The 27,943-nt window shown below is 40.7% G+C and overlaps 1 protein-coding gene across 1 annotated transcript; it reads right to left on the reverse strand.

Annotated features, from left to right (window-relative positions):
* SRPX2 (sushi repeat containing protein X-linked 2) lies at positions 1-27,736 on the reverse strand. The gene is made up of 11 exons (XM_056124194.1): positions 27,576-27,736; positions 25,010-25,221; positions 18,919-18,999; positions 11,001-11,192; positions 8,250-8,426; positions 7,664-7,790; positions 7,377-7,498; positions 5,033-5,212; positions 4,384-4,517; positions 2,164-2,285; positions 1-694 (listed from the first exon to the last, which is right to left on the reverse strand). The coding sequence occupies exons 2-11, from the start codon at positions 25,089-25,091 to the stop codon at positions 514-516; spliced, it is 1,398 nt and encodes a 465-aa protein (XP_055980169.1). The 5' UTR covers positions 25,092-25,221; positions 27,576-27,736; the 3' UTR covers positions 1-513.
* Positions 27,737-27,943: the final 207 nt, after the last annotated feature.

Raw genomic sequence — 27,943 nt, forward strand, 5'->3', positions numbered from 1 at the left:
TTAAACTTTATCATAGATATGTATGTATAGTAAAAACAGTGTATATGTATATATATGTATATATAGGTATTCCTTATTATCCACAGTTTCAGACATCCACTGGTGAGGTCTTGGAATACATCCTCTGTGGATAAGAGATACTAATGCACTTATCTGTGAGACTGAAGAAATGAGCAGGCAGACACTCAGTCAGAAAACAAAGATAGTCTAGTCTGATTAAAAGAACTTACACAGTTCAAGGAACCTTAAACTGCTGCCCAGGGCCTATTGTTAGTCCCTTCCTGACTTCTTCTGCAGATCCAGTACTAGCTAATGCATAATCTTTCTTAAGGAAACTATGACACAGTCTTTAAGGGGTGCCTGGAAATGCCCAAGAATTTGTAAAACTCACCCACCTCACAGTCCTGACCCCAGAACCATGAGAAACCACTGTCCAACTTAGTAGGCCTTGGTTTCAGCTAACTAGTGGAATTTTTCTCTTGATCTCAATCTCAACCAGGTCCTGGCTCAATTTTATTCGCACAAATCCTCTTGTTCCTTGCGCTGCTTCAGCTCCTGGTCACTTAGTAGGTAGTCATCAATGAACATGAAGATCTCCTCTGGAATAACAGGTTCCATATAGCGTTCCCGGTCAATTCCTTGTTTGTCAATCAGCACCATGTTGAAGTAGGAGCGAGTGAGGCGCTGGAATTGCCTGTAGAGAGGATCCCAGAGAGGTGTGAGACCTTGTTTAGGTTCCATCCCATCTGATTTTTCATAGCTCTCCTTATAAACTAACTCCTGATCCACACAATCCTTTGTCCCTATTCCCTCCACTACCTATCTCAAGTCCCATTTTCTGTACTGGACTACCTAGGTTTGTTGCCTTTATACATCTAACTGCAAGCATTTGCTTCCAGGCTTCTATTAGAGATACTATATGTAGATCCATCACATAGTGCTCTGTAGGATGCACAGAATAACTAGGGAGCACTAGTCACATGTACTATGGTGTGGACTAGTGTTCCTAGAATTGGGCTGGGCATGAGAGAGAGAAGGAGAGAGAGAGGAGTGGAAGAGGAGGAGGAGGAAGAGGAGGAGGAGACGAAGAAGAAGAAGAAGAATAAAAGCACCTGCCATCTTAGAGGCAGGCAGGGGGTGGGGGTGGGGGACAGTGTTGCTGGGAAATGTACACTGGTGGAGAGATGTGTGTTGGAATCCTGCATGACTGAAATCTAGTCATAAACAGTTTTGTAACAGTCTATCTCACAGTGATTCAATAAAAAAGTAAAAAAGAATGATATAATAAAAGTCGTTTTTTTTTTTTTTGCTTTTTGGGTCACACCCAGCGATGCTCAGGGGTTATTCCTGGTGGTGCTCGGAGGATCATATGGGATGCTGGGAATCGAACCCTGGTTAGCTGCGTGCAAGGCAAATGCCCTACCTGCTGTGCTATCCCCCCAGCCCCAAAGTCATATTTTATTTAAAAAAGAATTGGGCTTGGCATAACATGCAATGCCATGCTTGACATCACAGAGATTGATCAGCTTCTCTATTTGTAGCTGCAAATCTGCAGTCTTCCTCCTCTGAGTGTTCCCCAGTTTCTACTGACTCTTTCTATCCCCACTAAGACTGAACCATAAATGCAAGTATTGTTTATAGTGCAGGAAATGATTATTTTATTGACCCTGAGTATGTGTAGAGGTATTGAAAGAATGACAATGAACAGATATGGGGAAAAATCAACTTTTGCTACCTGTCGCTTATAGGCTTCTCTTTCCCCAGTTGGTTATGGAAAGATTGGTATGGATAGATGGATATGACTCAGATTTCAGTGACTTCTGCTCCTTATTTGGTGACTGGAAATAAAGAGATGAAGGCGACGTGGAAACAGAATCAGAGTTTCTCTTAGTTATAGCTGGGTGTAACTGCCTGAACACTGGTAGTTCTTCAGAGTCACCTGACATGCTTTAAAACAGTATAGGCCTAAATTGGTTTGATGTTGGACCTGGTCATCTGTATTTGAAGCCCCACCCCACTTGACCTTGATGGCCTGCCACTATTTTGTATTACCAGATGCATATGAAAAAGTTGCTCCTTAAGAGAGTAGTGTCTGCTGATTCTCTGCTGAACCTATATTGCCATGTCCTACCAGACCCTCCCCTGCAGCTTCCCAGCCTGCACCTGAGCTCCTCGATGATGTTGGCTGACAGTTGGTGTTCCCGGATTCGCCCCACCTCCTGCGGTGGCTGCCCCACCAGCTCGATGATGGTCACATGTCGCAGGTCCAATTCACAGATGGATCGCTGGAAAGAGAGTATGCTTTATGTAATAGGATCAACCTAAGGCTGCTTAGTTGATGCCTTCTGGGACCTTGTAGGGGAGTGTGGGAAAGGAGGGGCTTCTCCTTGAACCCTCTCACCAAGGGGTTTACAAACTCTCCCCTCTGTCATTCCTGAGGAGCTTTCCCTATCCTTTATTCTAATGAAATATGTAAAACTAGTTTTATCATGCAGGAGAGAAAACAGAAAAGTAATTGAATAATTGCAGGAATATGATCTATCAGGGGCTGGAGCGATAGCACAGCGGGTAGGGCGTTCGCCTTACAAGCGGCCAATATGGCCGACCCGAGTTCGATTCCTCCGCCCCTCTCTCGGAGAGCCCGGCAAGCTACCGAGAGTATTTGATATGCCAGACACAGTAACAACAAAGTCTCCAATGGAGACGTTACTGGGCCCGCTCGAGCAAATCGACGATCAACGGGAGGGCCTTTACCTTTACCTTTACCTATGATCTATCATTGCTTAGTTTTTCACAGGATTTAAAATGCATAGAATAGGATCTTAACAGGAGGCTATTGTGATATCACAATGGGTTTTGTTTACTGAACACATGTTCACATGTTTCACAGAAATAGTATGATCATCACAACTTTTTGTGTAAAGAGACCTATTTGTGTAAATGTGCATGGCAATAATAACATGCTAATCCATGATACAAACTGAGGACTGAATAGTTAGTTTGTGCCTACCTAAGTGCACAACCATGAACTGCATGACCAAGGTCATCTTCCAGTCTCCAGAATTTACCTAGAATACTACTGCTTTTTTTCATTATCCTTTGTTGCTTTTTCTCACACTGGGCAGTAATCTCCACCCTTGATTTTTCGTCTTGCTTTGCCCTTCGGGGTTAACTACTTGCCATTTACCTGGGATAGGTTTAAAGAAGCAGTGAACATTTCTTGGTGTTCCACCCCTAACTTAATTTGGGTTATTCCTATAAGCCTCAAAGTGCCTGTACTTACTGGGTACTTCCTGTTCTTGTTCTTGTTTCCTGTTGGAGCTAATGTAGTGTCTTTGCTACCTTTTTGTTTTAATGTTAGAGGAACTAGGTTCTTTTTGTTTTAGACATCCAAGGTCATCCTTTTATTAACTACTACCATTAAGTTCTGCCCCATCAGTTCAATGAATATTGACTTAGCAACTTGCAAGATTCAATCTTTAGAATCCCCCCTAAATCATTTCTTCTCTTACATGTATAAGCAATCCCTTGAAGTTCCTCAGAGTTGACTCTTTTCATCTTGACAGGGGTTCTTGAGTGTTCTTCATGAATCTATTCTGTTCTCTTTTGAATTCCAAATAGCCATGTATGTTGTGTCTTAGTCTTCCTGCTCCTACCAGTAGCGAAGGCTAGGTATCTTGTATTCTTGCAAAACAACTGTGCAACCCTCTCAAAATTATGAATATCACAACACCTTTCCTTCTCTTCTCCTACTAGTAATGGTTAGAAGCACAGATCCTGTAGTCAGACTTCCTGGGTTCAGTCCTGACTTGACACTTAGTACCTAGTGATCTTGGGTAAATAAGTCATTAGCCTCTCTCTGCCTTGGTTTCCTTACTTATAAAATGGGCACAGTAAAAGTTCACACATCATGAGGGTGGTTGTGAAAATTAAACCTGTACAAAGCAGATACTTACATACTTGAGGCTTTTATGGTACTTACCATTTAAGTATTTATTAGTGCTAATATTTCTTGAAATAAACACAATCGCATTTGATCATACCAGTTTTACAAGTGTCTTCAGAGTACCTTGCCCTGTTCTTTTTCCATTCTTTTTAAAAAATCTTTTTCTGTTCTTCACTGATTCCCTGTAAGTCACTCTCACCATTCCAGTGTTCTAACTACTTTTTCAATTAAAGATGTAGTCTCAATTTTTTTAAATGTGGTAAAATTGCCTGCAGAAAAACTTACCAGATTCTATCCACAAAAAGTTTGAAGAAGAGAGTTTGTGCCACAAAACGTGCAACTCCTTGACTTGGAAAAGGTAAGGGAATAAGGGTTAGGGGGAGGAGGTATGTAATATAGCTAAGCCCCAATTAAGGGTGTGTGTGTGGGGGTCTCACCTGTAGCATAGAGATCTGCATTTTATAGTGTCTGTTGGAGGAATCAGGAGCTGAGATGATGAGAAGCCTCTGTTTCTCATAAAACTGTTCCAGAAGGCCAGCTGCTGAGTTGACATTGACATTAATCTTCATAGCTAGGACAGAAACAGATGGCCAAAGTATATTCTTTTTCATTTTCTGTTTTTTTTTGGGTCACACCTGCCAGTACTCAGAGCTTATTCCTGGCTCTGAGCTCAGAGATTACTCCTGGTGGGCTCAGGGGACTATATGGGGTGCTGGGGGTCAAACCTGGGTCAGCTATGTACAAGGCAAGTACCTTATCCGCAGTACTATCTGGCCCCCAATGTATACCCCTTTTCATCTCAGCATGGCTAATAACATCTTGAGTTCTGGTCTGTGGAGTAAACCCCCTTGAGGGTTTACCCCTTTCTTTGAGGGAAATCCCAAAAAACTAGATTTTAAACTCTTCCTCTTATAGAGTAGAAATAGTCTATGGGGTATGGAGGTGACTTTGACCTTTAAATTCACCACAGAACTTCCATTCCCACTTCACAGACATTGCTTTTGGACCCTTGTGCCACACACACTAGAAGATCCTCTAAAATAGCCTTGATCTATCCACTCTTCCCTATTCCCTGGTTTCACTCACGAGCACAGGTGGGAGGTACTCCTGACCACTGGCGGCTGGACTGGCAGACTCGGGAGGGGGTCCCTTGGCGCTCATAACCTCCATCACAGTGGTATTCACAGATGGCACCATAGTTGTCCCCTGCTGAGGTGCAAATCAGGTAGCCATGCTCTGGTGGTTTCAGACTTGGACAACGTCTCACTGTTAAGGAGGAGTTCAAATTAGGGCCTATGAGATCTCTCCCAGACAAAGAAAAGGGCTAAGAAGGTGCCCATGATGAGTTTTCCAAATGTGGAAAACTAACATAATCACTATAAATGACTTCTCTGTATTTCTAAAGTCCAAAATGGAGTCAGAATTTTCCTTTCTTTAACAAATTAAATCTGAAATGCAGATAGGAATGCTCAAAAATCTAAAAGTATGAGATTGTCATCAAAAAACCATGAATCTGTCATATATACATATGTGTGAGTATATATATATATGTATATGTGTGCACATATATGTAGCATTTTTTCAAATTTTATAGATACTTGCATAGAGGTGACAACTTTAAAACATTATTTTAATTATAAAAATAATCATTGGTTACTTAAATTTTCATCAATAGGAGAAGCATTAAGTAAATCATGATGTATTTTTAGAAGTAGGTTAGTCTGTTATTAAAATATTTGTGGTTCCTAGTACATCAGGGCTCTGAATCCTGATCCATGGTGTTGCCTTGATGGTCTTCAAACATCACATAACTGGGCATGAGCATTGAACTGTCATACCTGCAGCCTTGGGACATCTACAGGAAGAAATGGAGGTGGGACCAGAGCAATAGTACAGTAGGTAGAGTGCTTGGGTTCAATCCCTGGTACCACATATGGTCCCCTGAGCACCACCAGGAGTACCAGGAATAAGCCTGAGCACTGCTGGGTGTGCCCCCTCCAAAGATGAAACAAAACAAAATCCCACAAAAATTTAATTAAATAAAACTAAAAGCCAGGGCTGGAGCAATAGCACAGCAGGTAGGGTATTTGCCTTGCACGCGGCCAACCGAGGTTCAATTCCCAGCAACCCATATGGTCCCCTGAGCACTGCCGGGGGTAATTCCTGAGTGTAGAGCCAGGAGTAACCCCTGTGCATTGCCGTGTGTGACCCCAAAAGCAAAAAAAATTAAAATAAAAATAAATAAAACTAAAAGCTGTTTCCTTTTTCTTTCTTTTGTGTGTTTTTGTTTGTTTGTTTTGTTTTGTTTTGTCCATACTAGCAGCACTTGGGGGCTACTCCTGGTTCCCTGTTCAGGAATCACTTCCAGTGGTGATCAAGGTTTTTTGCAATACTGGGGATCAAACCTGGGACTCCTGCATGCGAAGCATGTACTCAGGTTTTTGAGCTGTTTCCTGAACCCTTGTTCCTCCTTTTAATGACTATCAATGCAAGAAACAACCTGCATAAACTCTGAATTGTTTTCTAAAATTAAACATTTGTATTTCTGAAGAATGTGTGAGAAACATGGAAAACTTGTTAGGAAAAGTAAAATGGGTGGTCTAAGATTAAATACATGATTTTTCTTAACTATATATATTTTAGGTGTATATAGAAAAAGCTAGAAGGAAAATAAAATGATTAACAGCAGTTTACTTTGAACGGCAGTGTAATAGATTTCCCCTTTGATTATTTCTTTCTGTCCAAAATGTGTAACAATGAGCATGATTTTTTTCATGTTGCACCATTTTTACTTATTTATCTTGTTTGTTTCATGCTTTTCCATCTTTGAAATCAATTTTCACTGGTTTACAATACCACACAAATTTAACACCTCTGTCTGTGTATAGGATTCACTACACCCACCACCAAAGTTTCAATACCATCCTGCTCACCATCAAAGATCTTCCCACCTTCCCCCTTTTCCTTTGTTAACCATCACAATTTTTTTCAAACCGAGCCTAGGAGTTAGTGTTGTTGTTTAATCAGTTTGTTTTCTTTAGTTAAAATGAATCATTTTTATCATCAGAAAAGCAACTCAAAACAATATAACACAAAACAGGAAATTAAAGCGACCAATACCATCATTTTCAGCCTGGGATGAAACACTGAGAACAAGTCAGTAACTGGAAGTCCAAGAAAAGAAACAGAGAAGTGAGTTTTATCTAGATTTAGGAAAAGGAGAAAGTCTTGGGAGTAAAGTTTCAAAATATGTGTATATGTATGTAATACAAACTTCCTGAATGACTCAGCTGAGTGAACTTGCTCTTCTCTTTTCCTAATATAAATAAGCTTTCTGTTTCAGACACAGAGAGGAGAAGATTGCAATGGGCATCTAGAAGGTCAGGAGCAGGAAATGAGACCTTGTAGAAATGTAAGACTTCGTTCTGACCTTGTACTTTCACAATGAACTTGCAGCTGGCCTGGTTGTAGGCTTGGTCGTAGGCAGTATACCGAATCACATGTTCTCCTTCGGGAAAGTGAGAGCCAGGCTCAGGGCCCCGAAGTGTTACCCTGCATGGGACAGGTTGAAAGAGCCACTGTGGAAACATACCCTTAAAATTGAGATCTCAATTATAATCACTATAGCCTCAACCTCTGTAGTTCACTGAGAGCAGCCTGAGAGCCTGGGAGAGCTGCAAGGAGACCAAAGGGCGTCACCGATTTGCTTGAGCTCACCTGGTGATAGTACCATCAGCAGAATCCTTCACCAAAGGTGGGTCCCAGTATACTTGAGCAGTCAGTTTCTCTGGTTCTGCCATCTTCTCACGTGAGTGGGGACATCGGATCTTGGGAGGATCTATGTCTGTCAAAGTGACAAACCCAGGACTAGACTACAGAGATGACTCAACAGGCTAGAGTGCATGCTTTGCCTACAGGAGGCCTGAGTTTGATCCCTGGCTTCATATCTTTCTGAGAGCACCAGAGCAATCCTGGAATACTGGCCTATGAGTATCCCCCCCAAGCACCACTGGGTGTAGTCCGCGCAAACAATCAAAATCAAATGTTTCATCTTTCCTAGAGTGGACCCATAGATGCAATGCCACACTACTGTGTAGGCTTAAAATTCTCAGTTCAAGATGGAGGGAAATTGGAAAAAGAAGTTCAGCTCCAGAGAATGCAATCAATTTTTTCAAACAGGTTAAGCATGTGCCTAGGGTGCCACCCTCATAGTGAGCAGGAATGCATTCTAAGGTAAGAATTATCATCCTCTATCGTGCCAGGGGCTCTTTGCAGTAGGGTAACGGTAGCAAGCAGCACTTACCTACACATACAGGCTCGCCCCCACTCCATTGTCCATCTTCCATGCAGATCCTACTACGATCACCTTCCAGGTGATAGCCCCTGAAACAGCTATAGTCACACCGGGAGTCAAGAAGCACCCCATTTGTGCAGCTGTAGGTGCCACTAGTGATGAACTGCAGTGCATGGCATCTCACCTCTAAAAGAAAACCAAGTAGCAAGCTCAGAAACTTGTGGGATTATGTGGAGATATGCCTGGGCACCTAAGAGTTATATCAGTATCTGAAAGAGCAGAAAATACAGAGTTCCCCAATGGACCTGACATTTTGCACCTTATTGCCTCTTTTGTGTTTTTATTTTTATAGTTCAAAACACCATAGTGCTCAAGGGGAAGGGAGGGACTTAGTGAATTAAAGTACTTGTCCAAGTACATGGACTTTGTTGTTTGTTTTTTATTGCGGTTTTGGGGCCACACCCATTGGTGCTCAGGGCTTACCCTTGGCTCTGCACTCAGAAATCACTCCTGGCAGAGTTCGGGGGATCATATATATGGAGTGCCGAGACTCTCACCTGGATTGGCTGTGTGCAAGGCATGTAACCTACCTACTCTACTTTCTCTCTGGCTGCAGCAAGTACATGGAATTTGGAATCACATCAGAGTTAGTACCCCAACTAACCAGCTCTGTGATTTACGCAAATTATGTTCTCTCTCTCTTTCTCTCTCTCTCTCTCTCTCTCTCTCTCTTTCTTGCTTTTTGAGTCACACCCGGCAATGCACAGAGGTTACTCCTGGTTCTGCACTCAGGAATTACTCCTGGTGGTGCTCAGGGTACCATATGAGATGCTGGGAATAGAACCCAGGTCGACCTCCTGCAAGGCAAACGCCCTACCTGCTGTGCTATCACTCCAGCCCCATTTTTTTTTTATCTCTCTTGAGTCTCGGTATTATCATCAGTAAAATGTGACTACTTCATAGGATTGTTATGCAGATTGAAGAGACACTGCATTTAACACTCTGCACTCATTTAGGGTCTCAACAACTGTTAGCATTTGTCTTTTGTTCCACAAATGTGAAAAGTCATTAAACAAATTCTAAACTCCTTTTTTTGAGGGAGTATAATTCAGCTAGCTGTTTTCACAAGCACTTTTCAGAAATAGGTTGGCCCTCTATCTACATAAAAATAGAAGTTAGACCAGTACCTGGAAGACCAGCTTTGTGGCATTTGACTCAAGAGAAATTGAAGTGTTTTAGTTACTACATGTGCCACAACAGAGACTACTACTGCAAATTGATTGTGATTCTGGGAGTGTCAAAGTCTCTTTTGAGATACTTGTTAATTGAGAGAAATGGGTAAGTTATACATTCCTTTAGGTTGTTTAAGTTTTATTCCCACCTAGGTCAGTTTCTGGAGCTTTGAAGAAAAATTCTACATAAATTAAAATTCATTTTGTTTCCTGGTCAAGACATATTCATTCAAAGGTTTTTGCCTTCTATCTTTTCTAGTATCCTTTATGTAAAGATCTACACCAAAAAAAGGGTCCTTGAAATCAGGGCCAAGAAAAGGCTTATCTTTTCAGGGGAATTCATTTACTTAATATTACATGACAGTGAACATGATAAAGTCTTCACCTTTTTGTCTCTCATGAGGAAATACAAAGCCATTTTTCAGTGCTCAATTATAGTAATTAACTTACCCCAGGCACCGGGAACTAAGTAGTTCTCATTTTCTTAACTGGATTTATGTTCACTTTAAATTTATCACATGTTACTTTAATTTTGTGAGGCCAACCCAAATTCATTTTGGAAATAATGGGGTCTGTCTAAAAACAGATTAATTGCAGTCATTTAGAGGGGGTGTGGTGGCTTCTTTTATGGCTATCAAACTTCTTCTCCACAGTATCTTCTTTGACAGCATCATTTTTTCCCTGAATAGTTAGGACTCTGCATCCAGGTACACCATATTCATGTACACACATTTCTGATTCTATCCCATTAACCTGCAATCAGTCTGGGGATAATTTAGGAATTAAAAAAGCTTCCAAAGTGATCAACATAATGGAGCCTGTCGAAAAACAAATTAATTACAGCTACATAGAGGGGTGTGATGGCTTCTTTTCAGGCTATCAAATTTCTCTTCTCCTTATCCTCTTATTTGACCACACCATTTTTCTCTGAATAAGTAGCACTCTATGTCCAGGTACACTGTATTCATGCACACACAGGTGTCTAACAAATAGCATTCAGACTGATGGACAAATGGACAAACAAAGCTCAAATGATAAGACGGTAAACTATGATTTGGAACCTATGTATTTTAGCATTCTCCCTTCTAGACTTAAGAATTGTTTTTGACTTTCAGAAGCAAATGAAGTACAGCAGATATAACTTTACTGCCAAGGCTTTCTAAGGTCTTAGTCCAGGAAGTGCAGCTGTTTACCACAAGTGGGAAAGAGTCTAAGAACTCACAGCTTGATAGTTTCAGGGGCAGGCTCAGGTCCATAGGCCTCAGGCTCAAGCCTTAAGCTCCAAAATGCACTCCTGGGCCCCCTGAGCCAGAACTGATGATTGCTACTGAAATGTTCCAAATTCCTAGGACAATAACAACAGGGAGAAAAAATAGTTTGTTACAATAGAAGGTTCTATTAGAGGCCTATGGAAAGTTCTCAATTTGCAATTGACAGATGGCATAATTTACCACCAGGCATGTGCCTTCAATGATCAGTTGGCTTACCTCTCATATACACACATCACATATACACACACTTAACTTACGTCTGCAGTAGGCAGTTCCAGACCAACGGCGGTTTGGCAGGCATTGCACCGACCTCCTTCCAATCAACCGAAAGCCTCGGTCACAGGAGATCTCACAACGAGTGCCCAGGCTGCTGTAATAGTTTCTTCCCCTTGGTGAGTAGCATGTGACTTCTCCATCCTGGATATTTAATGTATAACACCATCGGGGGGCTGTAGCGATAGAAGAAAAGTAAGCACAGTAATCAAGACAGTATATTGTTGAAAAGACAGACATAAAGGTCAGTGGGACAAAAGACCCCAAATAGATCTCTACAAGCATACCAAAGTGATTTTGAAGAAAGATGCAAAAGAAATTCCGTATAGAAAAGACAGTCATTTGAACAAATAGTGCTAAAACAACTAAACCCTAGTCCAAGAAGAGAATGAGGAAGGAGTAAAAGAGAAGATAGGGAGGGAGAGGGGAGGAAGAGAGAGAATTCTCCTTTTTTATACAAAAGTGGATTGTGTCCATTTAAATATAAAGATTAAAATTATAACATGTTTAGGGGAAAATGGGGAACCGTTGGATTCTAGGGCTTGGAAAAAGGTTTGAGATATATCTAAAACACATCTCATTACAGCAAAAGATCAATAAAGTATACTTTGTCAAAGTTAAACTCTTGTTCTTTGAAAGGCAGTAATAAGTTAAACTAGAAATTAGGAGAACATATATGAAAACCATACATTTGACCAAGAATTAGTATCTAAGTTACAGAACAAACTCTCAAACTCAACAGAAAAGGAAAGAATTTAATTAGAATATGGGCAAAAGTGATGAAAAGATATTTCACTGAAGAGGATATATTATAGTAAATAAGCATGGGAAAAGATTCATTATTAGTTATTAGGAAAGTGACATTAAAAACTGGAGTGATAGTACAGTGGATTGGGTGCTTAACTTGGCTTTGATCCCTGATACTCCACATGGTCCCCCAAGCCCACCAGCAGTGATCCCTGAGTGAAGAACCCAGAGCAATTCCTGAGCACAGCTGGATGTGGCCAACCTTCCCCACACAAAGAAAAGTGACATTAAAATAACAATATGATGCCATTATACACACAATAATGTGACTTAAAGGTAAAAAAACAGCCTTGTAGTACAGAGTGTTGGAAAGGAGAAGAAACTGAAACTCATTTCTGGAAGAAATACAAAATGAAATAGCTACTCTGGAAAATATTTTGTACTTTCATATAAAGGTCAATATACCCTTGTCTTGAAACTCTGCAGTACCACTTTAGATATTTAGCCAAGTAAAATAAAATCTTGTGTTGATAAAAAATTCTATATATAAATGTTTAAGTTTCATTTGGGCTGGAGCGATAGCACAGCGGGTAGGGCGTTCGCCTTACAAGCGGCCAACATGGCCGACCCGAGTTCGATTCCTCCGCCCCTCTCGGAGAGCCCTGCAAGCTACCGAGAGTATTCGATATGCCAGACACAGTAACAACAAAGTCTCCAATGGAGACGTTACTGGGCCCGCTCGAGCAAAAGTTTCATTTATATGACGTTCTGGATAAGGAAACAATATAGGGACAGGTCAGTAGTTGCCAAAGATCAGGGGTAAAAGTTAGATATAAATAAGCTTAGTGGGGCATCCCTGAGCAAGTTCTTTAGGTGATAGAACTATTTGAAGGGTCATGGTGGTAATATGGCCTTATGCATTTGTCAAAACTCCTAGAACTATTTGTTCCCAAAGAGTGAATTTTGTCATGTAAATTTTAAATAGTTTTTAAAATCCACAGAAATATGTAAGCAAGTGAGAAGAAGGAAATGCAACGTCAAAGATTGTTTTGGAGTGAAAGTCCAATTCCAGTTCACTAATAAGAACAGTAGGTTATGGGGTAATTAAATCATAAATACACCATAAAGATCTCTCATTGAAGGGCTGGAGGGATACTTTCATTGCTTGCTGCTGACCCCAGTTCGATCTCTCTGACATTGCATATTGGTCCCTTGAACATAGCCAGGAGTAAATTCTTTGCACTACTGGGTGTTGCTCACCAACCACCCCTCCCCAAAATTCCCCTCATTGACTATATGAAAAATGATTCTTTACTGGATACTGGATTCAGATTTTAAAGAGATACATATAATCAGGTGGAGGGCCACCTGCCCGAAGTGATACATACTTGTTTGCTTGGGCTGGGAAAACTAAAGCTCCATTTGGGCTCATTTGGTTCCAAAAATTGTAATCCAAAAAGGAGGCTCGGACAGAAAGCATACAAGGAGCTAAATTAACAAAAGTTAGAGCCTCTACTTGAGGGCAGCTGGAGAATAAAGACAGATTTCAATGAGAAAACGCTCCTTCAAGCAGCAACATGCTTGTGGTTTCTAACTCAAAATGTTAACTTTTGAGTTAGTGTTAGAGTTCAAATTCAGATCTTCTGAGCTATCTCCATAATCCAGTGATGTAGTATTATTAATTGTAGTTACCATGCTGTACATTTGATTCCCCAAAAGGAGTAAGGTAGACTTTAGGAACTATGGTCTGGGAAAACCAACAGCAGTGATAGCAACCTTGAATAGTTGAACACAGGAGTCTGACAGAAAGGGAAGTAGTAATCTTCAGCTGCCCTCAAGAATAATTCCACACTGATGTCATTTCCTTTTGGGATATTGTAACCAGACTGGCAGAGTAGAGGAAATGGTAAGTTATATATAGAAGCATGTGGCAAATGTCTTTTATACTATCAGTATAAAGTGACAGTACCATTATGGAGATTTGTAACTGGCTAACCAACCAGATCCAAAAACTGCTGATGGGAAGCAAACTAAGAACATGGCTAAATATGGTATGGTGAAACATCTGGTAGAAATATGTGTCATTATAAAGCAGCTACTGTATACAAAGTGTGATTCTTTATATTCTTTATATTTTCATCAGCTCCTCCAACATCTAAATTTTTGACCTTAGAAAAACATCATGTAGCAATCATATACCATGTACATTTTTGTGAATAAAGGCAGTTTTTATTGAATGATATTTAGAAAAACATGGGGGGTGGGAGGAGATAGTACAGTGGGTAGGGTGCTTACCTTGCATATGCCAGACCTGAGTTTGATCCCTGGCACTCTATATGTAGATCATCCCGGCATATATATATATATATATATATATATATATATATATACATCATTATATATATATATATATATATATATATATCATCACCCTGAGCAGAGTCAAGAATATTCCCTGAGCACCGCTTGATGTGCCCAAAGAATAGCAACAGAAAAGGACATGTGAGTGGGTAAAGAGAGGAAATATGTTTACAAGAGAGAGCCTAGCTTTGGAGTCAGACCTTGGTCTAAAATGTTTCTTCTGCCACATCCAAGATCTGTGATTTTAACTATTCTAAGCTTGTTTTCCTGAAGTATAAAATAGGAAAACCGAACCAGTTTTCTTCGCCTGTTTTGAAGAATCAAGTGAAGCTATAATGTGTGAAAAACCTAGCCCTAAACCAGTGGTTTGTGGAAATACTATCTCCCATATTATAAAAAGTCTCAAATACTACAGGTATTCAGTGATCTGCAATTTGGCTATATCCCAATCTTTTTTGGCACCATGGTTTACAAAGTTGTTGTACTTTTCATGCACATCCCTTCTGCCACTCATTGCTGATAACCCCACTTGATTAGCTTTGTGCTCTCATAAACATAACCATAAACATAAAAAATGGGTACATTAATATTATAAGGCTGTCAGATTCCTTGAAATTATCTTCTTCATCTGCTGTTTCTTCCTACCCACTTCTCCCATTACTTTCTTGTGCAATCTGACTTTTGCTCCGAGGATGTGAACTAGCCAGTGTGTGTGTATGTGTGTGTGTGTGTGTGTGTGTGTGTGTTATAAATGGTTCTTCTGTTAAATAGGTATTTTGTTGAGGTGTAACAAAAAGTAAGTCAAAAAGGCAATAAACAAGGATTGTCAAATGTATGGTTCCCAACAATAGTCATTTATTCCACAAGAAGCATTTACTAGGTACTCAATAATAAATATGTATAGAATAAATGAATGCTAGAAAGGATGGTTGGAGAGATGAGGGGAAACTCAATTTGGATAAAAATAGGAATAAGAAAAAGTTCTACTAAATTGGCTGAAGCACAGATTTTTTAAAATTTAAATACTGTAATTTACAAAGTTGTTCATAATACAGTTGTTTCAGGCATTCAGGCAATGTTTTAACACCAATTCCATCACCAGTGTGACTTCCTTCCACCACTGTTCCCAGTTTACCAACCCTCAAGCCTATCCTCTTAGCAGGCACACACAGATTTACTTCATATGGCTTGATGCAACAAAATGGAAAATGAGATTATCAGAAAATAAAAGTCAATTTGTGATCATTGTTAGTAAAGCCATTGCTTAAGGATTTACTGAGCTGGTTGTTGCTAGTTGAGACTTGTGTTATTGTACTTCTACACAAGTTTCCCATCAAATTTTCTATGCTTCTACTGGGATGTTAGTACTGTGAAACATGGAGGAGGTGTTACATGGCCATATATACAGCCATGTCACACATGAGGCACTGATTCTATGTCAGAAAATGATTAGTTATCCAGTCTGGACAGTTGATTGAGGATAAATTATTTTTTAAAACGTGATGGTGAAGAATAAGTGCCTGAACTAGAATTGCAGCGTTATAAAACTTTTTTAAGTTCAATTTTTATTTTATTTTATTTTTTGCTTTTTTTGGGGAGAGGTGTCATACCCAGCAATGCATAGGGGTTACTCCTGGCTCATATACTCAGGCGTTACTCCTGGTGGTGCTTGGGGGACCATATGGTATGCTGGGAATTGAACCCCGGGTCAGCCACGTGCAAGGCAAATGCCCTACCCACTGTGCTCCAGCCCCATAAAGCTTTTTTTATTCCCTCTGATAATCCACATCTTAAATAGCCAAAATTTTGTATGTAGGTCATATACATGTGTATGTTAATTTCCATGCATTGTATTTATTAATTTAATATTATTTTAAAATAAACTAGATATTAATAAAAATTTATTATCTTGCCAAGAAGTTTGAACCTCAGGGATTAATAAAGAAAAGATGATTTATAGAAAATGGTCAGAGATGATGCAGAAAGTGGGGTTATAAAGGTGCCACTAAGGTATTGCAGGTATTTCTTGAAAGGTCTGGTATCAGGGCCTTTTTCTGTAAAGATGACTTAATGTTAGATATTGTCAAATAGAAGTTGTCTAGCAATAGGTGGGAATGTAGTTCAGGAGATTATGTCAGAGTTTGCCAAACTTTAGGTCTATACTTCATTATTCCCCTTGTCACCATCTCCTTTCTTGTGTTCAGCTCTGACCAGAGTAGTGAAATGTCCTGAAGGCCAAGGAAGGAAGATTAAAAAAGAGAGGGATGTTCTTACAGATGGTGATGGACTGAGAAGAATGAAGCTTTAAAAGGAACCATGTGGGGACTTAAGGGATTTAGGCACTTGCCTTGTAATGTGCTCTATCTCAGTTCAATCTCTGACATTGCTATAATCACTAAGCATTGCCAGGAATGACCCCTGAGCACATAAACTAAGAATAGTCTTTGAGCACCGTGGACATAGCCCCCTAACAACAGACAGTGGGACATACAGATGTAGCATTGTTAGGAAATTGTGAGCTTTAAAAGCTGTTAGGAGGGTATCATGCTAAGTGAAGAGAAGGTAAAAGACAAAAACCAGATGACCTTGCTCAAATGTGGCATATAAGGAAACAAAGCAAAGAATTAGACAATCACCAATGGAAACAAACCCCAGGGCATTATCACCAGAATGGGAACAGCCGCTACAAAGAGCTAGGTGGAAGGAACTTAAGGATGGTGGTGGAGGGTTACTGTTGGTGGGAGTGGTGTTATAGTAGGAGGAAGTGATATGGAAATGGTTACAAACCACAGAACCTCAACTGAAAGAGAAAAAATAGATATTGTGCTGATGTGGAGATTTGTGGGTGGGAAATAGACTCTGGGACACATAGAAGTTAGTGGATGCTGAGTCAGAAAGACAGTGGTGGTGGACTGTTAGCCAGAAAGAAGATAGATAGAAGGAAGCAAGGAAGGTAGCACTGTAGCACTGTCCTCCCATTTGTTCATCAATTTGCTCAAGCGGGCACTAGTAATGTCTCCATTGTGAAACTTGTTGCTACTGTTTTTGGCATATCAAATATGCCCCAGGGAGCTTCCCAGGCTCTACCTTGTGGGTGGGATACTCTCTGTAGCTTTAAAGGTTCTCTGAGAGGGATGGAGGAATTGAACCTGGGTCAGCTGTGTGCAAGGCCTACCCATTGTGCTATTGCTCCAGCCAGGAAGGTATTCAGAGGAACTCATAGCTCTGATCACTTTTTTCTGTCAAAACTGTTTTCTCAAAAGTCACCATTTAATTCCCTTCTTGCCAAATATAATATTTGCTCTATCTTCAGTTCAACCTCTGACATTGTTGTAGTTTATCTCTGCATTATATGACATTGTTGATCTTTTACAAGGCCTTCCCCTTCCTTAAAATGTTCTTCTGTATCTTCTGTAATAACATAGATATACTCTGATATCCTCTATATGACTGATCTCTAACTTCCTTTTTCCTTTCTTGGCTGCTCTTCTAGTCTTATCTGTGATACCTTCTAAAGCTCTGACCTTAGCCCTCTGCTCCCTCAGACAGCTTATGCATCTAAACTGCTGAGTCACTAAACTTCATCTTTCTATTTCCATTTGCCTCTAGGGAAACTTAAAAGGGTCCCAAGATCTTGGAGCCTTTCCTAATATGGTATCTATATTCAACTTTATTGTATACTACGTCCTCCGTATTATATCTCCTCTATCCTGTTAGGCTTATTTCATTTTTACATTTTATTCATTTTTACATCCATAACTGTGTTCATCTGTGTTGCTTAACACTCTGCCTCCTTTTCCAGTTATCAGAATCTACTCATTATTCAAGGCCTAATCTAAATTTCACCTTGCATGTCACTCCTTCCTTCCTTCCTTCCTTCCTTCCTTCCTTCCTTCCTTCCTTCCTCCCTCCCTCCCTCCCTCCCTCCTACCCTCCCTCCTTCCTTCCTTCCCTCCCTTCTCCCTCGCTCCCTCCCTTCCTCCTTCCCTCCCTCCAACCCTTCCTTCTTTCTTCCTTCCTAATTAGCATGTGATATCAAGCCAAACCTCTGGTCACTGACTTCTTTTTCTTAAAAAGAATTTTTCCAACAGTATAACATTTGCCTTGCATGTGTGAGGCTCTGGTTTCAACCCCAACACCACACACACACACAACACACGCACACACATGAGAGAGAGAGAGAGAGAGAGAGAGAGAGAGAGAGAGAGAGAGCGCATTATGGAGCTCCTTGAGGGAACAAACCCCTTTCTTAGATTTTGTATCACCCGCTGTGCTGTCTTATCTTACAAATTTTGTATCACCCACTGTCTTATCTTACAAAGCATTATTCATATAATAGCTACCCAGTTTATTCTTAATGATTACTAATAGATGTGTTATTTTAGTGCTAGAAAGCTGATACCTACCACATAGCAAGTCAGTAACCAAGTTTGTGTTTAGAAACCACAGTTCCTAATTTACTGAATAGTAGCGATAGCACAGCAGATAGGGCATTTGCCTTGCATGCAGCCAACATGGCCGACCCAAGTTTGATTCCTCCGCCCCTCTCGGAGAGCCTGGCTAGCTACCGAGAGTCAAAGCCTGGCAATCTACCCGTGACATATTCAATATGCCAAACACAGTAACAACAAGTCTCACGATGTAGACGTTACTGGGCCCACTCGAGCAAATCGATGAACAGCTGGAGGACCGTGACCATGACCGTGACTTGAATAAATAGGAACCAAGCTTTACACTTTACAGAAAGCTTAGGCGAAGGGCCAGAAAAGATTGCTCCTGAGGAGTGAGAATTACCTCTGTAGTCTAGGGCAGGGTCACGTGGAGCTGCTTCAGCATATACTTCATTGTAGATTTCATCTGGAGAGTAGCCTGAGCCTAGAATAAAGAAGATGATATCATACGCAATGGAATACTACTTGGCTGCAAGAAAAGATAAAGTTATGCAATTTGTTGCTGTGTGGGTAAATCTAGAAGTTATCATGATAGCTGAAGTTAGCTAGGAGGAGACATACAGAATGATCTCTCTCAAATGTGTGATATAAACCACATAGTAAGGGAACAACAAATTGCTAAAAGAAACAGAATCTAGGAACTGGTCTACAGAACGGAGTTTACCAGGGCAATGAGATATGGGGGTACAGTGGGGATATTTTTGTAAGAGGTAGTTGGGGGGGAGAATTCTGAGACAGAAGTGACAGTAATACCACAGTCACTCTGGTGGTAGGGTTGGTGTTAGAATGCTGTATGCATGAAACTCTTTAATTGACAAGGTTGTAAAATTATCAATTGTGGTTAAAATTAAAAAATTAAAGAAAACAGCATCAAGATGATATATTAATTTCTCTCAAGCTTTTGCTAACCTTTCCCCCTAAACAGCTTGGTTCTTTCTTGAGGATATGGATAGGAAGACAGGGAGATAGTGGGGAAATTTCTGCCTAGCATAGCAATAGAACTGTTGTGGGCCAACCTCATCAACTCAGGTTGCTGGGTATTTCAGACATCATTGGTTAAGGCAGCATGGTCAGTGTTTTATGATAGCACTAGAAGCTAATTTTGAAAAAAAATAAACTTTTTGACCATTCATTATTCTCATTAATCTGTGTTATAAACGATCCATTTCCTTGATGTGCTTCACAAGCTTTGATTGGTGAGAAGCTTGTCATCAGGCACTGGGGATGGAATGTTTTCTCAGATAGGAAGGAAAAATGGAGCCCAATTAAGGGTCTTTCACTAGGACAGGCCTATTTATGGTCTTCAAAATGAAACAATTTCTCAAATTTCCGTTAGCTCGCTGACATGAGCTTTGTGTAACCTGGTTGCTGTTGCTAGGGGTAGCAGGCTGAGGCAGAAAAGGAAGGCTCAAAACACAAGGAGGAATAAGAATAGTTTTGTATCCTGAGCAGCTGTTCCTGGTTTAAAAAGAATTTAAAAACTAAAAAGAGGCAAAGTCCTTTGGAATAATTTATGTTTCCTCTCATCAGGAGCTTTAGAAGGGAGCAGTCTAACTAGAGAACTTTCCCAGACCACCCCCATATGGGTAAGTGGCCCAGTCCTTGGTGAAGACAGGTCTGCGGCTGTCTAGGAGACTAAACAATGTGTTCCACCAGACGGCAGGAAATCAGTTATGAGCACGAACTAATTGGAAAACAACTAGGTTCTTTCCGGAGCAAGTTTTTCGGAAGCCCTCATGCACGCACAGGAACACAGCCGCCAACCATGTCAGAATCAGAAGACAATTCTTCATTTCCAGGGGCGGGTGAACTTCCAGGAGTGTTTTAGTTCTGGAGCCTTTTAGCTTGTGTAAACACTCAGACCACAAACCAGCACGCTTCTTCCCAGGGGAGAGGCACAGGGCCCCCTCTACAAAAGGGTGGAGTAGAGGGTTAGCTGATGAAGCTCCTTCATTTCCCACAAGCCCCTCCTGAGGGTTGGGAGTGACGGTGGAAAACCAGTCCAACTTGATGAACAAGAGAATGAATCAAATTGAAGGTTTGACTTATGAAATCATGTCCTGCTTGGTTTATCCTCATTCCAGAAGCAGAAGTTCATTTTTCCTTTTTCCTTTTTGAAATTTCTTTTTTTATCCCAATTAGTTCTTCTCCTGATTTCCCTTTATTCTTTTTTTCAGCAGCAGAGATTGTGGGGGTGCACAACCAGCTAGGGGTTAACCTAGCAGTGATTGTGATCAGGGGATCCTTTGGGGTGCTGGAGATGGAACCTGGGTCAGCTTGCATGCAAGAAAAGCACCGTGCTCACTGAATTTTCTCTCCAGCCCCCTCTATTTCTCTTAGGCCTCATCTTCTTTATTCTCTTTCTTCCATATGGGAGCTTTCTTTGTGCATGTGTGTGTATGTGGGTGGGGGGCGATTCTCCTCAGCTGTTTCAGTTTAGTATCAGCCTCAGAGCCTTAAAACTCCTGTAATGAGGTCAAATATCTGTGATTCCTTCAAGTATTTGGCCCTAATACTCTTGTTACAGAGCTTGCTTGAGAAGAAATCTGGCAATAGTAAGCCTCTGTTTACCATAGTAACACATAGGGGTATGAAGGGTCTATGACTGAATAACAGCAGCAACAAACATTACTGACTGCTAGCATCCATCACCCAACATGTGCTCTATGTTCAGCCCGTTACATATGTTATTTCATTATGGACCCTGACATCACAGAGGTAGATTCCCTTATTGCTGTCTATTGTTCAGATCAGGATAACAAGTTGGGAGGTCTGGGTATAGCTCAAAGTCTCCCAGATAGTAAGGAGCAGCGTAAGCATTCCAGTCCAGGATTATTTAACCCCTTGATACCAACTAAACTCAGATACTTCACTAAAGATGGCAGTAGGGATTAAAATCCAGAATCTTTCTTGCAGCTCAGCTTTTTTACTGTGTGTATGTGAGAGAGGAGGTGGGCAATATGGGGAGAGAGAGAGATCAAAGGCCATCTGGATTTATAAAGATTATAGGAGAGGTGAGAAAGTTGAAGGGAAGATTCAGTTATATAATTACCATTGACAACCACATGCGAAGGCAGTTGTAGTGCCAGTTTTGCCTAATAACAGGTATGGACTTGGTTACCTTACTACTTTAAGCCTCCTTATTTCCCCTCTTTGTATTGGGGTATTTTTTTCAAATAATAGGATACTGAGATGATGTATAAAAGTAACACTAGATGGACAACCTTTCTAAAGTAAAAGTAAAAGTAAAGGCCCTCCCGTTGTTCCTCGATTTGCTCGAGCGGGCCCAGTAACGTCTCCATTGGAGACTTTGTTGTTACTGTGTTTGGCATATCAAATACATCACGGGGAGCTTGCCAGGCTCTGCTGTGCGGGCGAGATACTCTCGGTAGCTTTCTAGAATTGTACTATTGGCTTGACCCTCTTGAGTTCCTCTTGGGTTTGTGGGGGAGATGTTTGGGCAGTATTCCTCAGTTCCTTTAATCAGTGTGAGGTCATTACTGAGTTCCTCTAATTTCCATAGCAGTCATACCTGTAAGATCTTCACCTCACAAAATTGGAAATGCTGTATGATTTATTACATATATTATATATGATGATATAACACTATAATACTTATTTCATGATGACAAGTACAATCTGAGTTCCTGAACTGTGAAAAAATGTTAATACACACTTTTGGGGAGCTTTTGGACCACACCTGATGGTGCTCAGGGCTTACTCCTCGGTTTGGGATGACTCCTGCTGGGGCCATATGTATGGGGTTCCAAGGACTGAACAGGGGTCAGCGACATGCAAAGCAAGCTCCCTGCTAAATACTATTGTTTAGGCTCTGTTAATATACACTTTCAACCAACTATGTTTTACTTATATTATTAACCTTTCCTGAGGGCTGGAACGATAGCATAGTGGGTAGGGCGTTTGCCTTGCAAGCGGCCAACATGGCCGACCTGAGTTCGATTCCTCCACCCCTCTTGGAGAGCTCGACAAGCTACCGAGAGTATCTCGCCAGCACGGCAAAGCCTGGCAAGCTACCCGTGATGTACTCGATATGCCAAACACAGTAACAATTGTCACAATGAAGACGTTACTGGGCCCGCTTGAGCAAATCGATGAACAATGGGTGGAAAATGACAGTGACAGTGATTAACCTTTCCCAACCCATGCTTATTACCCCTGGACCCTTTTCCCCATTATCTTTAAATTTGCACTTTGTTGCTATCTTTGTTCTGTTCCCATTTAAGACAAGGCTAACTATAAACAAAAATAGTGGGTAGGGCATCTGCCTCGTGTGGGGCCAACCAGGATTCAATCCTTGACGTCCCATATGATCCATTCAGCACCACTGGAGTGATCCCTGAGCACAGAGCCAGGAATAGGCCCTAAGTGCAGCTGGGTATGGCCCCCAATTTTTTTTCAAATTGGTGGATATATAGACTGGTCAATAAGTATTTGTTGGATGAATGAGTTAACGGATGAACAAACTATCCTTAGATAGCTGAATTAGAAATGTATGGGAAAATTAAAGGAAAAGTCCCTTATTTCTCAGTCTTGAAGATTCCTAAAAATAGAAGCGGGCAAGATGAGTGGGTTTTCAGGACTATCAGAGACCTCCCTAGCTTCTGCTGCCTAGAAGTGGTGACCTTGGTGATTCTTGTTGAAGTGTAGAATGCCACCTTCGCAAAAAGCCCTTCGAAAGCCTCATGTGAATCTAGGATTTTAAAATATTGCTCTGTCTTCAAGATTTCATAACTCAGACTTCCATTCAGGGAAAGATAACGGCTTTTGAATGCCATGAAGTTTTTCACATTTGTTTAAATTCAATTTTAAGTCAAGTAATCTCCACTACCTAGTCCTGTGGGTTTTGACCAGAATTTGAGCTTATATATTTGAACTGAAGCTGGGGAAATTCGGGGAGGACAATATACATGCTGTTTCCTGGAGACCTGGGGCTCCTTTAACCCTGAACAGTGTGTAATCTGCCAAGGGCCTGGCTTTAATTTCTTCATCTCAATGTCAGCCCTTGTGTGTCACCCCCTACAGAGTCGTGTTAAGCCAAAGAGTTCGGGAAGAAGCTTGCATATTTGTTTGGAAGCTTGATACAGCTGTTCCAGATAAACAGACCTACTGCCAAAAGACCTTCACTAGAAGCTAATGGCATATGGAAAATTTTAGCTGCAATGACTGTGGCTGTGATGGCAGTAGCTTGTTATTTACTCATCTGGATATCTTCCTAGATCCACTGGTTGGGTCTGTCTCTGTCCCCTACTCTCCCCATCCTCTGTGGGAACAGATTATGCAGGCCACAGAATATTCTTAGCAATTGAAATGCCAGCTGGACCCCATAAAAAACCTCTATTTGCCACCTCATTGTCCTTCCTGTATTCCTTCTTCTCCCTATCCTCTCTCCTCACCAAAACTGTTCTCTTTGGCTTCCTGTGTCTCCAGGGGCAAAGAATGAAACATTCAGGAAATAGAAATCTCCATCTGTTCTGAAGTAAGGAACAAGCCAGAGATCTTGTTTAAAAGAACGTGATCTGTATTTCTGTATTGCCATTATCATTTTTTGTGGAGATGGGCTATAAAAATCTTATCCTATAAATATCTTGGGGAAAAGAGAGAGAGGAAAAGGGTGGAGAAAGAGAGAGAGGTAGTTTTAAGAACTCCTTAAAAAGATTACCTGTCTCCCATATTTTTCCAAGTAGGACAGATCTAAGTTTTGTATTCCTCTCACCCTTTTTTAGTTACAAAGTTTTTCATGATTAGGTTTCAGTCATATAATGACTGTCCCTTCACCAGTGTACATTTTCCACTGCCAGTGTCCCCAGTTTCCCTCCCACCCCACACCCCAGCTCTGTGGCAGACACCTCTCTCTCTCTATCTCTCTCTCTCCTGCCCTCGGTATTTTTGTTGTCTTGATAAGGGTATTAAGATTGAACCCATAAAGTAATAAATATTCAAAAATGGTTTTCAGATACTAAGCTCAGAAGCAAGTGAAACAGTGGCTATATATCAAAGTATATATTGTCTTATAATTTTTCCCATGCTGTTATACTTTATTTCTCTAGTATCTTTTCTTTGCCCCAAAATCTCCCTTGGCAGCCTGTTACAATTTTTGTTTGTTTGGGGGCCACACCTGGTGCTTAGGGTTTACTCTTGACTATGAACTTAGTAATCACTCCTAGTGGGGCTCCGAGGACCATATGTAGTGCCAGGGATCAAATATGCATTGACTGCATGCAAAGCAAGCATTCTACCTTCTCCATCCTTGACTGTAATCATTAACCAACTTTATTATTAAGAATAGTCATTCCTAGTATCTAATTGAAGTATCTTTTATTGCAGTCTAACTTTTGCATCCTCCAGGAGTTGGTCTAGGTTTTGTTCTCCTTGGCAGACAGGAAAATATTTGAAGGCATAGCTCTGGAACTTACCTGCATACCATGTTGGTGTCACTACAGGAATAAGGAATAGCAGCAGATATAGAGCTCCTCTTTGAGTTAGTTGACTTGCCATTGTTGAAAGGTGTGGTTGTGGTATCAGGGGGTTGAGACAAGAATATGTGGCAGAAGTACCAGGGAAATGGAAAATAACTTTCAAAAATAAGCCATCAATGAACTTTGAAGAGTAAAGGGAAGTGCAAGATCTGCAAGGAAAAAGAGATCTTAAAATTAATGAGTTCCTATTATAATGCCCAGCTCATAACTATCTCCTAATTTATAGAATAACAAGATTCTATTTGTTGTTAATGGTCCCTTTTACTCCTGGGACACGGAGAGTGTAAAACATTAAGTTTTCTATTGAGGGAAATAACTCAGAGGGTTGGAATGCATGCTTTGCCTATAGGAGGCTCAGATTCAATCCACAGCGACTCATGGACCCTCTAACACTGCCAGGAGAAACTTTTGAGTACCACTGGGTGTAGGTCCCAAACAAACGAAAGTTTCTCATTAGACTTTAATGAGGTCAGATGCAAATATTATTTGGTCCAGTTTATAGAGAGGGACATTAAGGTACCAACATTAGGAAAACACATAGATAAATTCCTATGAAGTTAAAAGGGGATTCTGTGTTTGACAGGTTGCCAGTTGATGATTTAATTCATTTAACTATTTTCTTTTTTTTCATTTAACTATTTTCTAATCCCTAATCTGGGAAAGCATTAGTGTGAATGGATTAAAAGCATGAACTCTGGAGTTACACAGATCTGATGTATATATAATTATACCCTAAGTTTATGTAGGGAGTCTTGGACAAATCCCTTCATTCCCCCACCTTCGTTTTATAATTTACAAAATGAGACAAACAATATCTACATTAGTATAAATATATTACTGCCTGCCACATATATAATATACATTCATATAATATACATTCATATAATAAATATCAATATACATTCGATATAATAAACAACTTTTTGTTGAACATAACTGGATTCCTCCTTTTCCAGTCTTTCAAGCAATAACTGTACCCTGATTCTGTTCTTTGAATTCAGAGGTTTAGTGGTTTGGTGGTGACGTATGACTTTCAAGTCAAGCCTTACCTACTAATTTTACCATGATGATCCTGCAGGAAGTCAGTGAGATTGGAAAGAACTTAATTTGATAAGTGAGGAGAAGGTGTGCAAACTCCAATTGACTGCACTTTGTATTATGCCCTCACTCCATTGAGATGAGAATTTTGTGGTCCTGCAGCAAGCAAATGCTTTTTTTCCTCTTTGGGTCACACCAGTGATGCTCAGGAGTTACTCCTGGCTCTTTACTCAGGAATTACTCCTGGTGGTGCTTGGGAGACCACATGGGATGCTGGGAATTGAACCTGGGTCAGTCGTGTGCAAGGCAAATGCCCTACCCACTGTACTGTCACTCCAACCCCGCAAGCAAATGGTTTGTAATTGACAGCAATCAAACTTTCTTCCCATTGGTACAAACTGAGCCTTTCAACAAATACCCATTCATTCACATGCCTTCAATTAAATGCATGCTTTGGGGGAGGCATCAATCCTCAAAATGGAGAAACAAAAAATATGGCTGATTCTTTCTTTTTAAAATTTAGTCACCATGAAAGTACAAAGCTATTCTTGAATTGGTTTCAGGCATACAGTGTTTCAACACTGATCCCTTCACCAGTGTATACTTCTTGCCACCAAGTCCTCCCCCATTTCATAGAAGCATACTGGAAGGTGAGAGGCACTTTTCAAAAAGTTTTTTCACTGTGGCTTACAGTACTATTGCTGATTGGGTTTCATACATAACATCTTACCACCTTTCAATACCACCTCCTCCTCCTGGTTGAGTGCTTCCCTCCCTTATAGGAGTGCCCCCTCCTTGTCCTATCCCCAGCCCCCTCAAGTGACATGTTTCAGATTCTGCCAGCCACCCTAACAGATGTGAGACTGTAACAATGGCAAAAAGTTGTTTTCCAGTTGATTGCTATTTGGCTTTATGTTATATTTAGAGTAATAGGGAAGCAGGATAGAGTAAACAGATAGTAAGCCTGGGAAGCAAGGAAAGTAGAAAGATGTAGGAAGGAAGGTAGAAAGAAAAGAAAATCTCTATGAACTGAAAAAAGTAGAAAGAGGATATGAAATGATTAAAAAAGAGATTAAAGAAATGTCAGGAAAATAAACAGCTAGATAAAAAAATAATCAATGATGTCTGTTCGCTTCTAGTCTCAGTCCCCGTGGTTTTGGAGCAAGGACTTTCCTTTTCAGAATTAGTGCTAAGTTGGAGACCTTTCCATAACCACTTCCTCCCTAATCTCATAGTGGAGTCAGCCACTCCTCTGGTGCAGACCAGGAATATAGTGAGAACCCATGCGTACAATCTGGCCAGGCTCATGTGTAAAGCAGTATATGATCCAGTTTTATAAAAGAACATCTTCCTCATGTCATCCCACCCCTCCAAGTGTTGCCTAAAGTCTAGTTCTCCTTACTCTCACCTCCCATGGTAGGACAATTAGTAGCAGAGTATGAAGGGGTTAAGTAGCAGATCTTACCTGTTTTGTGTGTTTCGGTGCACTCTTTCTCTCTTCTTGTCTCTCTTCCTCCTTCCTTTCTGTTCCTCTCATCAGTTGGAAAAACTTTAACATTCCTAGATGAGTGGCTCCTGGTCTGTCCGGGCCTCTGGGATTCGGTTAACACTGCCCAGATGTCCACAGCTGCCAAAAGTTTCCTTAAAGCTATATTATCCCCAAAGCTATAGCTGTTTTTCCCTCAAAGAGGGTTTTAGAGAAATGAGGGGAAAAAAAGAACACAAGGATTAGAGGAACTCAGTCTGCCTACTGCAGAAGAGGGAAAAGTGTGAATGGCACTGGCCCTGTGCCTATGAATATAGTAATGACTAACAGAGACTGGTTAAAGGGCC

The sequence above is a fragment of the Sorex fumeus genome, unplaced genomic scaffold (assembly GCF_029834395.1).
Source record: "Sorex fumeus unplaced genomic scaffold, SorFum_2.1 ptg000050l, whole genome shotgun sequence".
In the NCBI taxonomy this organism is placed as follows: Eukaryota; Metazoa; Chordata; class Mammalia; order Eulipotyphla; family Soricidae; genus Sorex; species Sorex fumeus.